Raw genomic sequence first — 14,508 nt, forward strand, 5'->3', positions numbered from 1 at the left:
ATTAGAAAGTCAGTTAGATGTGATGTTCCCACTGAGTAAGATCTACTTTTTACTCTTGAAGTTCATGAGCTCAAAACCTCAGACTACAAACACTAACAATCTAGATATAAATTAAATCAGTTACAACACACTGTAACTAAAATCATCTCCTTCAGAGATTTGTTCACCGACTTATTGTCACAGATCCTGAAAGCTTCCTGTCTGTGGGATGAATTTGATCATTCATAATGTTATCTTTTATTATTTCAGGTGTTTCAGAGTACATCTGCAGCTAAATTGCAATCATCTTGCATCTGTATTTTTGTCACGTCTCTTCAGAGTTTTATTTTGGGAATGCAGTGTAAAACATGTCTCGCATTAAAATGATCTTGGCTCATCATGGATCTCTCCTGTGCTTTAATAGACTTTCTCATGACCACCCAGTTCACAGTGCTCACATAATATATAATATAATATAATATAATATAATTCAACTGTGAGTCAAGCCCTTGAGAAAAGATCTTTACACTCCCTTTTCACAAACTGTGAATGATAAAATAAATAAAAAACATGAATATAGGCCATTTATAACACTGTATTCTATTCTTACTTTGGCATTAAATTAAAGAAAACCAGTTCACCAGCTGTGAGGGTTTGTAAAAAAAAAAAAAGAGAGAGAATGACTAAAAATGTGACATATTTCTCTCCTCTTGCAATCAATTTCTCAGATTTTTTTTTTTTTTGTCCCTATTGGAAAGTCATATGCATTGTTTCTTTTGCTATTGGGGAAAATTTAAAAAATGATGTTTGTAAGTTTCCATCGTAGTTTACGCAACTGACAACTTCTGCTTCGGAGAACCCTGGAAATGTGAAATATAGGTCCATTCAGCAGTTTTTTTTTCCATTGATATCACAATTTTACTTGGAAAAAAGCACCCTACAATTATTCTGGGACAATGATTAAACAATAAAGTTGACATGTGATTTGGGGGGGAAAAACTTTTTTTGAGGAGTTGGTAAAGTTTCTAATGTGTCCTACAATTATTCTCCTGGGAAAGTGAGTAGAAAAAGCACCCCATTGAAACATTTAATAAGCACATCCATCCTAAATTGACTATTTGGGAATGAGCCTGTTTGCTGGGAATACTTAACATTTATAATATTTAAAGATACAACAGTTTTGCAGTCACATACTGCATCTTAACTGAAATTCATCACTTTGAAATGTGAACTGTAAATCTGTAAAGGATTGCCAAATAATTCTGAGCTCTTTACTGTAAATGTACATATTTTATGAACATTATTTTGAGATACAGTCTATTCAAAAATTATTTCCTTTAAAACCTGTTTTTTTACGATGCCATTGTCATGTTACAAAACCTTTAGAATCAATAGCAATGTTTATAAACATTATTAATGCAGAAACAGCAAGTGAAGACATTTGCAACAGTCATTTATATTGCTGTGTTAGGCCTTTATACTGGTGAAACATTGCCTCTGGTTGACTGGACAAAGTTAGGTCAGTCAACATAAAGGGCTCTGACCTTATACCTCTCACACCTTTGGAAAATACAGCTCATTGAAACAATCATTACACATACACATGTGGGTGTCATTTCAGAGTTACACGCCTTGTTTGGGTTCATTTTATAGCATGTGTGGTCAGACTGGACCAACAATAGTCATATTGGAGCAACACCTATGCAGCAATGAGACAGACACACATTGTAAATGACTAAACCACAAGAGCAGGAAAATCTGTTTTGAATTACTGTTGAACAGTGTGAACAGTCATGTCCAGCATGGTGCTGTAAATAAATCATGGACTTGCCCCACCTTAAGTCATTAAAATTAAACTTTGGTACAACAGAAACAGTTCTGCTATTTGTAGTCCATTAAATTATGCTCACTGAGCCACACCGCTACAGTTTATTAGCTTTTTACTCATTTAACTGGTTTATTTACATGTTAATGCAATTTGCTCTTTCATGTGCTAAAATAAAATAAAAGAATACGCAATATTAAACAATTTTAATTGGATTTATGTACAGTGTTTTACGGTCAAAAAGGATCTTCTCAAGAGTTCCCCAAAATTACAATTCTATCATTATGCTAAACCCTTCATGTTGTCAGAAACCTGCTTGATTTTCTTTCTTCTGTGAAGCACAAAAGAAGATATTTTGAAGATTGTTTCAGCTGTTTTTGATATACCATTAAAATCCGTTGAATTTTTAATTGGGCAAACAATCTTCTTTTGTGCTCCACAGCACAGAACAAGGAATGACATGATATGAGGGTGAGTAAAGTTAATTTTGGGGTATAGATTATCCCTTTAAGCAGTGCTTTTTATTGGAATGAGAAAGAAGAAAATGGCAATCATTGATGATATTCAATAATATACAACATATTGTGATGAATATTGGTAGTCTCAGTTGATATATTGAGCACCACCATGTGGAATGATCTCTGAAACCCCCCATCCAATCACATTCCCGCGGCCATCACAGGATCCGTCGTGATTGGCGTACTCTTTAATCTTCTCTGCTTCCAGCACATGGTCCCACATGTTAACCCCTGTCATTTTACCAGTGAAGGCAACAGATGAGTCCAGATCTCTGTAGATACCCGACCGGCTGCGCTCTTGCCCGAGCAGAAAGAACCCATCACCGGACAATACGTTCCCCTTGGCTATAGGCTCTCTGGCAACATTCTCTCCATTTACCCACAAAGTTGCCAGCCCCTGCTCCGAGCTCCAAGCTGCACAGAAGTGTCCCCACTGCCCATCTGTTACTACGCTGTGAGCTTCCAATAGATGGGTCTCACCGCCCACCGTGAGGAGCACAGAGCTCCTTGCCAAGAGAAGCTGGAGCTCTTGAGGTTTTTTCTTGGTTCCGTAAGAGAAAAGCACTGTTTTATTTAGAGACTGGGTCACTTTGGCCCACAGACAGATGGTGAATGATTGTAGGGTCATGGACATGGAGGGTATTACTTCTGCAAAGATGTGCTTGGAGCGCATTGGGAATAATAAAGCCATTTCACAGCCTTTAAAAAAAAGAGAGAATGAGAGTTAGCATAAAATCGAAGATCAATTATTGCATTAAATCAGCATACAAATACTGACAGGTATTCACAGAAATTAAATATTACAAATGTTAAGCTATTAGGCAACACACTAGCGGACCGGTCAAACATTTGGAATCATTATAATTTTTTGTGGTTTTGGAGATAAACTAATGATTTCAGTTAATAATATTTATAATTTTATCAATGTTTACAATATTTCTGCTGCTTATTGTTTTTGTGATTATATTTTTTCAGGATTTCAGAAAGTTCAAAAGAACAGCATTTATTTGAAATGGAAGTCTTTTGTAACATTATAAATGTTTTTACTGTCACTTTTGAACAATTTTATGCACCCTATGTTCATGCAACGCATTCTCACCCCAAGGCGTCACCTTTGACCATGCTTCAATATTTGACGTTTTAGGTGCCCTTTAGCGTCACTTACATGACGCGATCCTACGGCGTCATTTAACTGACGCTAAAGGAAAGCGTCAGTTAGAGGACGCGGTTAGGTTTAGGTGTGGGGTGGGGGTAGGGTACACGCGATCCTAGGGCGTCATCTAACTGACGCTAAAGGGCGCCTAAAGCGTCAGATATTGAAGCATGTCCAAATGCTTCCCAAGGCGTCAGTTAGGTGACGCCTTGGGAGTGAGAATGGGCTGGTTCATAACACGTATAACGGATTCCACAAATATATTAAGCTGCAAAAATTTTTTTTTAACATTGATAATAATAAGAAATGTTTCTTCAGCACCAAATCAACACATTAGAATGATTTCTGAAGAATCTTGTGACACTGAAGGCTAGAGTAATGGCTGCTGAATATTCTACTTTTTCATCACAATACAGTTTTTAAATAATATGACATTAGAAAACAGTTATTTTAAGTGATTTATAATATTTTACAATATTTGCAGGCCTATTTATCTGTCTGCCTTGTCTGTTCCCTATGCGAAATTGCCCTTTGCAGATTAGCAAAGTGTATTAAATGATGAATTTGTTTTTGTAGTTGAAACATCTACCTGAGGGCAGATAGCGATGTGCCGTTGCTCTTTGGAAAAGGGCCAGCTGGGCATGTACCCTTTGGAGATCTACAGCAGTGGCCATTAGTGCTCTCTCCAATTTCCCGCTATCTCCAATACTTGCTTCTTGTTCCTTTGGATAAGCGGAGAATGACTTCATGGCCACTTGTCCCAGACCTGAGTTGCTCTCGAGTTTGGTGAGACGGGAGGCCTGGTTCCTGCTGAACTGAATGAGCTGCTGCAACGTCTCATTGTTTTGGGCTTGAAACGTATCTGCAACCTCTCTGAACTGCTTCATGGCTTGGTTTAGATTGCGATTCATCTGTTCACTTATACATTTGCAGGTGTTTTCTGAAGCTTGGACGCACGCTTTGTTGTTGTTAAGCTTATGGAGCTTGTTCCATATGGTGTCCATCTCTGCCTTAACCATGTCTTCAGTCTGCTGCTTGAGCATGTCTTGCTTCATCTGTGAGTCCTCCAGCATGATGAAAAGTTTGTCCCAGCGTGAGAGGTCTTGAGGCGGACAGGGAATTTGCGTAGGTCCAGCTGTAAAAAAAAAAATTTTTTTTTTAAATTGTTAAGATTTTAACTGCTCTTGTGCATTTGAACGAAAAGATCATGTATAATTCTAAACAAAATGTACTTTTATTTAAATAAATTTGTTGTAATGTTTTCTTTATCCTAGGGCCACAGATGAATTGCTAAATGCAGCTTTGCTTGTTCCTCAGCACCTGACTTAAATAACAGAGACCAGTTTTCTGAAAATGAATAACCTTATGCTCATAAGCATCCTCTGGTCAATAAGTTCAAGCTCCGGCTTAGGTTTGCTGGAGAGAGTGTCAGTGGAAAGGTATGTAAATGTCAAATGTCATGGAACCTACCAACACTTTTGCTTTTTTATAAGCTATAAGTCATGACTCGTGACGCATTATGCATATCACTGTGCATTACTAATACAAATGAATAATTCAAATACATTTGGGTTGTTGACATAAAACAATTTTCAAATGTTGCCATATCCTCTGGTGTGAAATGTCACATCTAAAAAAACTATAACAACAGTATTTTGCTCCATTATATTTAGGTTATATAATATTTGTTGTTTTCATTTTAAGTTGGAACTCTGTAAGATCATTAAAACTTGTGAAAAGCAAAAATGTTTACAATCTACTACATAAAATATTTGAACTTTTTATATTGTCACACTTCAAGACCATTTTAAAATGGATGGGTTTCATAACAAGAAACAATGACCAGATATACCACCAAATGTAGCCTTTATATAATATCAATATTAACTTCAAGTTAATATTGATATTATATAAAGGCTACATTTGGTGCTATATATGTATATATACATTTGGTGGTATATATATATATATATATATATATATATATATATATATGAAATAAATAGACACACACACACACACACACACACACATATGTGTGTGTGTGTGTGTGTGTGTGTGTTTGTTCACCAACCCATTTACTCAATATTTCTGTTAGTTTACTTTTAAAATAATTTGCCAAGCTATCCGTTAATTTAAGTAGTCAAATGAGAATATAAATTCCAGTACTAAAAAAAATGTATAAATAAAAATGAATAGAATTATGGAATAAAAAAAAAAAACTTACTTTGCAGGCGGTCACCATTGGAGATTTCGTTATAGTAGGAATCAGAGTACTCCTCTCCATAATCATAAGCAAACACATTCCCACTCAAAAAGCAGGGCAGGCAGAGGGCCAACACGGCCCCGGGCACATCCATTCTGATGTTAATGCTGGTGTGTATGTTAGTCTGTCTCTGCATGTAATCAGATTATTTTGAAGTAAATCAGATGTTCCACAGCTACTAAGATCCCTTGTGGGTTTTTTTTCTTCCCTGTGTTGTAACTCAGCCACCGTGCCTCATGCGTGCCTGTAAGCCCACTGAGTGTGCATGAGTCTGAGCAAGCTCTTTTAAACAGCACTCAGAGCAGGGGGCTGTCACACTGTGAGTGTTACACACCCTTAGACACAAGGTCTTTAAAGGGGCAACATTAAGGTCGTGATCAGAAGATGGTGTAATTAAAATGGCAAGAGACGACACGTAACAAGGTAGGCTATTGTGAATGTACTAGTGAAATATTAATGCAAAAGATGAACAATGATAATAATACTAATAATAATGATAATATTATTGTGGACACAAAGAAAAATAAACAAAATATACAGATTGAGAGTTCAAAATAAATAACCCAAGAGTGTAAAGGACATAAATAGTGAGGCCAAATAAAAGAAAAGAACAAAACTAATCCCCAACCTCTTAGCTAAATAATAGTTCTAACAAAAAGAAAAGAGAGTTCTTCAGCACAAAGCGCCCTCTCTCTGATTAATAACAAAACAAAAGGGTGGCATTCACTCTATTACCTGGGGATGTACATATATCGAGTTTGCTAGGTGTTGCTTTTTTGTACATCACGTGACATTTTACCTGTCCAAATTACTCTTGATAACCTCAAAACACGCCACCATGGCAGAACACATTACACTTGGTAATCTCAGAACACGCCGTCATAGGCAGGAGGACACATTACACTTGGTAATCTCAGAACACGCCACCATGGCAGAAAGAACAAAAACAGGACAATGTCTGTAACAGAAAAGAACAAACAAACAAACGACAAGCAGAGCGACAGAAAGAAACAAGGCTGGCATGCGTTCTTCTCCGCTTCTCTTTAAACTCGAATATTAGGACGCAGCTGATGATTGACATCTCTCTCAGCCAACAGCGGACGAGTGGTGACGCAATCCTAAGAAAGTGATAGAGAAAGAAAAACAAAAGAAAACACATATATGCGAGACCACAGGGACGTAACAGTGAGTAATGCTTTGTTGGAGGTGGGCAGCGTTCATGATGTATTCAAATGTCATGGTCTCTACCGCTGTTTGGGCAAGAAATTGTCATGGGGGTGTGGAAAGGAAAATAGGAAAGGGATTGGGTCTCCCCGAATGAAAATTCTGCCTCAAGTCAAAGTGGATAGAGAGATTTGGACAAAAAAAGATGTTTCATGTTATGGCCTGGGAGTAACTAATAACTCCACAGGGAGCGTTCATTGTCCATGACAGTGAAACCAGCAATAAGAAAGATATGAATCAAGACGATAACTTGTAGATAACATTATGAGTTAACTTCTCGATTCATATCTTTCTTATTGCTGTTTAACACATGAATGTGCTTGTTCCACTTTTGTCTCTTAAATGGAAAGTTCACCCACAAATGAGAATTCTGTCATTTTGTCACCCTCATGTCGTTCCAAACCTGTATGACTTTCTTTCTTCTGCAGAACCATGTGCAGAAATAGGATATTCATAAGGATATTGCAACTCTCCATACAATGAAGATCAGTGGGGTCCAAAACAACAAACACCATGAGACATGTTTGTGTTGTACAGATGAAAGAAAGCCATACAGGTTTGGAACAACTACAGAGGATTATAAATGATTGTTGGGTGGGGGGTCATTCTGAACTAAACTATTCTTTTCATATTCAGCTCAAATAATAACAGATTGTGTAAATATTAACTGTGGGTGCATTAGAGCATCAACTCTTTGCTGATTGAAGTTTAACTCATTTGTCAGATTGAAGAGGACTTGGGAATTCAATTACGCAACACAATATTGAGTTAATTGTGTCAAGACCTACATTCATAAATTACCAGCAGATCTTCAGGGAGGTGCAGGACAAACAAGATTGTGTAATATGTGTACTGCTTGGAAACGTGACTATAGGAGATACAAATGCAAGCTTTATCGGGTGCAATCCATAATCATAATCCATTTAACATGCATTGTTTACCTGCCAAAACAACCAGGTAAACAATCAAGCTAAAGACAAAAGTCCAAGGCACAGGCATGGCTATGCAGACCGGCAGAAGAACAAGACCATGACAATGTAAGCAGAAATATCGTTCTGAAATGCAGTGTGGATTTCACAGAGAATGACTGAACGTACAGAACAAGATAATAATACACAGGTGACAGGAATCAGAACATAATGAGTCCAGGCAATGAATCATGGCAAATGCAGTTCATGATACAATCAAGCAGAAAGGACAAGTGCCCTCTGGTGGCTATCATCTGCACTCCAACTGACAGGTGTGACATAGTCCCCCTTTAAGGAGTGGCTTTCACATAAATCCAGGAGAGAGGTGGCACGGAGGTGGAACCGGGGGAGGGACGGACGGCCAGGTCCATGGATAGGAATAAGATTTGGAAATGAGACCAAATGAGACCATGCTATGGAACCGGCAGAGCATGACGGCTGAAGACTCTGGTGTCCATGATGGCTGAAGACTCTGGCATGACGGGCATGACAGCTAAAGACTCTTGCGTGGTGGTCATGACGGCTGAAGACTCTGGCATGACAGGCATGACAGCTGAAGACTCTGGCGTAACGGCCATGACGGCTGAAGACTCTGGCGTAACGGCCATGACGGCTGAAGACTCTGGCGTAACGGCCATGACGGCTGAAGACTCTGGCGTAACGGCCATGGCAACTGAAGACTCTGGCGTAACGGCCATGATGGCTGAAGACTCTTGCGTGGTGGCCATGACGGCTGTAGACTCTGGCATGATGGCTATTACGGCTGAAGGTACTGGCATGACAGCCATGACGGCTGAAGGCTCTGGCATGACGGCCAAGATGGCTGAAGCCTATGGTGTGACGACCATGACGGCTGAAGGCTCTGAAATAACGGCCAAGATGGCTGAAGCCTCTGGTGTGACGACCATGGCGGCCGAAGACTCTGGCTAAATGGCCATGACGGCTGAAGACTCTTGCGTGGTGGCCATGACGGCTGTAGACTCTGGCATGATGGCTATTACGGCTGAAGGTACTGGCATGACAGCCATGATGGCTGAAGACTCTGGCGTAACGGCCATGGCAACTGAAGACTCTGGCGTAACGGCCATGACGGTTGAAGACTCTTGCGTGGTGGCCATGACGGCTGTAGATGGCTATTACGGCTGAAGGTACTGGCATGACAGCCATGACGGCTGAAGGCTCTGGCATGACGGCCAAGATGGCTGAAGCCTATGGTGTGACGACCATGACGGCTGAAGGCTCTGGAATAACGGCCAAGATGGCTGAAGCCTCTGGTGTGACGACCATGGCGGCCGAAGACTCTGGCTAAACGGCCATGACGGCTGAAGACTCTTGCGTGGCGGCCATGACGGCTGAAGACTCTTACATGACGGTCATGATGGCTGTAGACTCTGGCATGATGGCTTACGGCTGAAGGCGCTGGCATGACAGCCATGATGGCTGAAGACTCTGGTGTCAATGACGGCTGAAGACTCTGGTATCAATGACGGCTGAAGACTCTGGCATGACAGCCATGATGGCTGAAGGCTCTGGCATGACGGCCATGATGGCTGAAGACTCTGGTGTCAATGACGGCTGAAGACTCTGGTATCAATGACGGCTGAAGACTCTGGCATGACGGCCAAGATGGCTGAAGCCTCTGGTGTGACGACCAAGATGACTGAAGGCTCTGGCATGATGGCTGAAGACTCTGATGTGACGGCCATGATGGCTGAAGACTCTGATGTGACGGCCATGATGGCTGAAGACTCTGGTGTGACGGCCATGACGGCTGAAGGCTCTGATGTGGTGGCCATTTTGTGATGAGACTCTGGTGGTGCGACATGATGACTGTAGATTCTAAACTTGACTTAGGACTTAGAAGTGTTGTGAGCATTGGACTTAAGATCATCAGACAAGGAATTGCTGAACACCGTGGGCAGGGCAGATCTTTGGCCAAAAAAAAGTGTTTAGGGGAGTCCTCTTGCTTTCCATTCATCCACTGTGAAAGAGGAACCATGTGTACATGTAACACTTGAAGTCGAAGGATTGTGGCTTGAACACTTGAAGTTGATTAGTTTTCCAGCATAAGTATATATTTTTTCAGATCAATCAAACCAGAGCAGTTCTAACCTAATGCTCCACCCACTGCTTTTTTTAGAAACACAGCCAAATAATTTACTGACAACATCTGTTAAATACTCCTTGTCTGGGGTGTGTCTATAGTTTCCAATAGGCTTTTATGAAAGTGACAGAAATAGCATTGTTTAATTGTAGATTAAATCTTTGTCGGCTCTAGTGCTGTACACATGCATTAATCATTATCACGTTCTTAGAGTTTTTCTCCAAATGTGCAACTTATTCTCGTATATTACTATGTTAAAAAAAACTGAACATAATACTTTAGCACACTGAAAATAATTTATTTTAGCAGAACAGGTTTTACTGTTAACTTGCAGTCAAAATTCAGAGAAGGCATTATGACAGCTGTATTTGGTTCCCATTTTAAAATGATATTCTTAAAGAAACATTTAAACAAACCCATCAGAAAGCACTTGCTTTTCCTTATATACACAATGTCTTCAGTTGTTGTCCTTGGCCCACAATTGTAATTCCTTAACCTCGAGTGAATAAAAGTGTAAAACCGTACTAAAATGGGCAGCTCTATCTTTGCAGATTTTTACTCTCAGACAACAACATAGAAAATTCCAAAAGACAGAAATTCTGAGAATCAATCATTAACTAAACATTTATGAAATCTCTCCCTCAGTGATTTATCATCTGCTAGAGCAGTAGTTTCATTCCATTCTGTTTATGGGGATTTTACAGACACACCACATACTGTATTGTGTTACTCAGAAACAGAAATCAGTGATCACGTGTGATTTTGTTCTAAACCGATAGTTAAGCAATCGGTTCACAAGACAGAGGAGCCTCCGTCAGAACAAAATTAAGAACATGTGGAGACGGAAATATTTACACTACTGGAGAAATAGGCCCAGCATGAACAGGCAACTCCAGATCTGGACTGTTTCTATAAATGGGTTTTAGATTTTGAGGTATAACTGAACTTTCATCAGGTGTCCTACACCTATAGTCTCAATAAAGCAATGCAGCTGGTGCAGACTAGGTCAATAACTGTACAACAAGGCACTTGTAATGTATACCATACCAGAGGGGATATAATATATTTACACTTGAATAAAACCCACCTTTGCTTCCCTCCACTGACAACATTAGAGAATGGAAAATGACCTCAGGCCTAGCTCCATCTGAACAGCGTTGAGGAGAGAGGTGAGAGGTTGAGAATGTTTCAAACAACAGCAGTTTGTATGTTTCCCATCAGCTACCAGGTCTCTTTGGCCCTGCTGTATGTAACAGCCACAGGCTTTGGCAAATCATTAGCATGTTAAGAAAATATAGCTGGCTTGGATTTCTAAAAGGAACAAAGTTGGTTCCCCCTGGCGTACGAGCAGCCAATCAAATCTGTTTGAGGTAAAGCTGGGCGGAGACTTCAGAGAACATAGCATTCCTCAGGTTAACATGAAGTCAGACACAGAAACATGCTGATTTATGTCACCTGGTTGTTCATGCCAAACTCACTACGGGGCAACAACTTTTTTCCAATCTTGGGGGGCTGCTTCAAAACTGCCTCATGAAGCGGGGTATTGTTCAGTTTTAACTGTGCAGTACTGCTGATGACATTTCCTTCCTGTGGACTAAGGTTTTAGGCATTTGACTCAATAATGTCTTGTTCACAATGATGGCTCCTGGGTCAATGAAGCTCCTGCACTTTGAAATGAAGGACTCATAGAGAATTAGGCATGATATCATTTTTGGTTTCAAACATCAAATTTTAATTTCATAATTTATGTTAGATATAGAAGTATTAAATTGCCAATACACCCTATAGCAAAGTGTTAGCCCCTCTGAACCTGTGAGGTGAAACCTTTCAGCTCTTTAACCAGATCCCAATATGCCATTCAAGCCAGCATATCTGGAATACATTAAGAATCCCCCCAGTCACTGACAGAAAGGATGAATAATTACCTGATTAAAACGTCTCAGTGACTGATTTATGCAAAAAGAAGCTGCAAGATGTTCCTCCCCTGGGACATGAGGTTTAGTCAGTGCTATCAGCTGCCAGAAATACATTGTATGCATGAGAGAATATGACACTTTGCACTTGCAAGGCTGACATGTAAAGTCATTTAAATGGCTGTCCAACTGAGCTAATTTTCTGTATTTTAGAGTGAAAGCCATGACATAATATAGTCACAAACATGTATCAAACTGTATTTATAAGCAATAAGGATGGATCTTAAATTAAATCTTTTTTGAGCATGCGGTGTACCCTTTTACACAACAGAAGTATTTATTAGTGTTATATAGAGATGTAAGTCAAACAGTGAAACATTTCAAAATAATTCATATACTTGCACCTTTATTTTTCCTTCTATATCAGAATTGTTAATAGGCATTTAATGACATTTTTAGTCATAAAAAGGAAGAAGAAACAGGCTTTTTAAAGTATGTTTCACAGAAGTGTTATTGCAGCAGCAGGATATTTTGTCTACATAGGTTTTGTTTACTGTTGTTCACAGTAACTTGGGACAAGCATTTCGCAAAAAACAACCACAAGCAAGAAAAACCTGTGAAAACACATTGATTAAAAAAATGATTTACTGTTTGCTGGCAGTGACATCAAAATGTTATTTTCACTTAGACTAGGAAAATAGTGTTTTGCACAACTTCTACAAAAAATTTTTTGAGAAAAATGTTGTAATAAGCCCAAGAGATCAAATAATTTAATCCATCTTTTAAAAATTATTTGTTCATCAAAATCTTGTATATTTAATTTTTTTAGACACATTAGGGTTTTAGTTGGCAGAGGTGAGGTGCATGCAAGCAAATGCAATGAGGTCAAAATGAGTATCAATGACAGCTGGCATCTCTCCTACTTCCTGTGTGATGCACAGTAAAGACCAAGATCCTTTACCCTTTTAGCAAATATCCAAATAACCAGAACATTGGTAATGAAGACATTAAAGTGGAACAAAAGTTAATCACTTTCTGGTAACAAATACCAAACCAGCACACAATCAAATAGAAACAGATATATATATGAATACTGTATGTGTGAATGCAAATGCAAAGAGGACTATTGTACTTTATTGCACTGTTAAAGAAAAAAGCCATTTTTTGAAAAAAAAAAAAAAAAGGCATCTGACCCACCAGAGGTCAGATTTTTTTTTTTTTATCCTGGGCTCCTTAACTTATTCCGCCAATTCCGCTAATTCCACTAATTCCACCAATTGATATGAATAGAGGAGCACAAGATTTCCTGAAGTCAACAACCATCTTTTTATGTCTTGTTGACCAGGTGTCAAGCATATCACATCCCCTCTGTGAGCTGTCTCATCATTTCTGTAATGAACCCCCTCACTGTGGTGTAGGTCTCAAATATGATGATATGATTATTTTGGCACTTGGCAACAGTTGTGGACTATAGCACATCCCTGTGGGAACCTGCTGCACAGAGTGCCAGTGCATGAAATCAATCAATCTATCTATCTATCTATCTATCTATCTATCTATCTATCTATCTATCTATCTATCTATCTACCTACCTACCTACCTACCTACCTACCTACCTACCTACCTACCTACCTACCTACCTACCTACCTACCTACCTACCTACCTACCTACCTACCTACCTACCTACCTACCTACCTACCTACCTACCTACCTACCTACCTACCTACCTACCTACCTACCTACCTACCTACCTACCTACCTACCTACCTACCTACCTACCTACCTACCTACCTACCTACCTACCTACCTACCTACCTACCTACCTACCTACCTACCTACCTACCTACCTACCTACCTACCTACCTCCTCCTCCTCCTCCTCCTCCTCCTCCTCCTCCTCCTCCTCCTCCTCCTCCTACCTACCTACCTACCTCCTCCTCCTCCTCCTCCTCCTCCTCCTCCTCCTCCTCCTCCTCCTCCTCCTCCTCCTCCTCCTCCTCCTCCTCCTCCTCCTCCTCCTCCTCCTCCTCCTCCTCCTCCTCCTCCTCCTCCTCCTACCTACCTCCTCCTCCTCCTCCTCCTCCTCCTCCTCCTCCTCCTCCTCCTCCTCCTCCTCCTCCTCCTCCTCCTCCTCCTCCTCCTCCTCCTCCTCCTCCTACCTCCTCCTACCTACCTACCTACCTACCTACCTACCTACCTACCTACCTACCTACCTACCTACCTACCTACCTACCTACCTACCTACCTACCTACCTACCTACCTACCTACCTACCTACCTACCTACCTACCTACCTACCTACCTACCTACCTACCTACCTACCTACCTACCTACCTACCTACCTACCTACCTACCTACCTACCTACCTACCTACCTACCTACCTACCTACCTACCTACCTACCTACCTACCTACCTACCTACCTACCTACCTACCTACCTACCTACCTACCTACCTACCTACCTACCTACCTACCTACCTACCTACCTACCTACCTACCTACCTACCTACCTACCTACCTACCTACCTACCTACCTACCTACCTACCTACCTACCTACC

At 40.2% G+C, this 14,508-nt stretch overlaps 1 protein-coding gene across 1 annotated transcript; it reads right to left on the reverse strand.

Moving 5' to 3' along the window:
- Positions 1 to 1,415: 1,415 nt before the first annotated feature.
- On the reverse strand, positions 1,416 to 6,179 carry ptx3b (pentraxin 3, long b). The gene is made up of 3 exons (XM_039685521.2): positions 5,703 to 6,179; positions 4,065 to 4,610; positions 1,416 to 3,021 (listed from the first exon to the last, which is right to left on the reverse strand). Exons 1-3 carry the CDS (start codon positions 5,875 to 5,877, stop codon positions 2,408 to 2,410), a joined length of 1,335 nt encoding a protein of 444 aa, XP_039541455.2. The 5' UTR covers positions 5,878 to 6,179; the 3' UTR covers positions 1,416 to 2,407.
- Positions 6,180 to 14,508: the final 8,329 nt, after the last annotated feature.

The sequence above is a fragment of the Pimephales promelas genome, chromosome 5 (genome assembly GCF_988280905.1).
Source record: "Pimephales promelas chromosome 5, fPimPro1.hap1.1, whole genome shotgun sequence".
Classification (NCBI taxonomy): domain Eukaryota; kingdom Metazoa; phylum Chordata; class Actinopteri; order Cypriniformes; family Leuciscidae; genus Pimephales; species Pimephales promelas.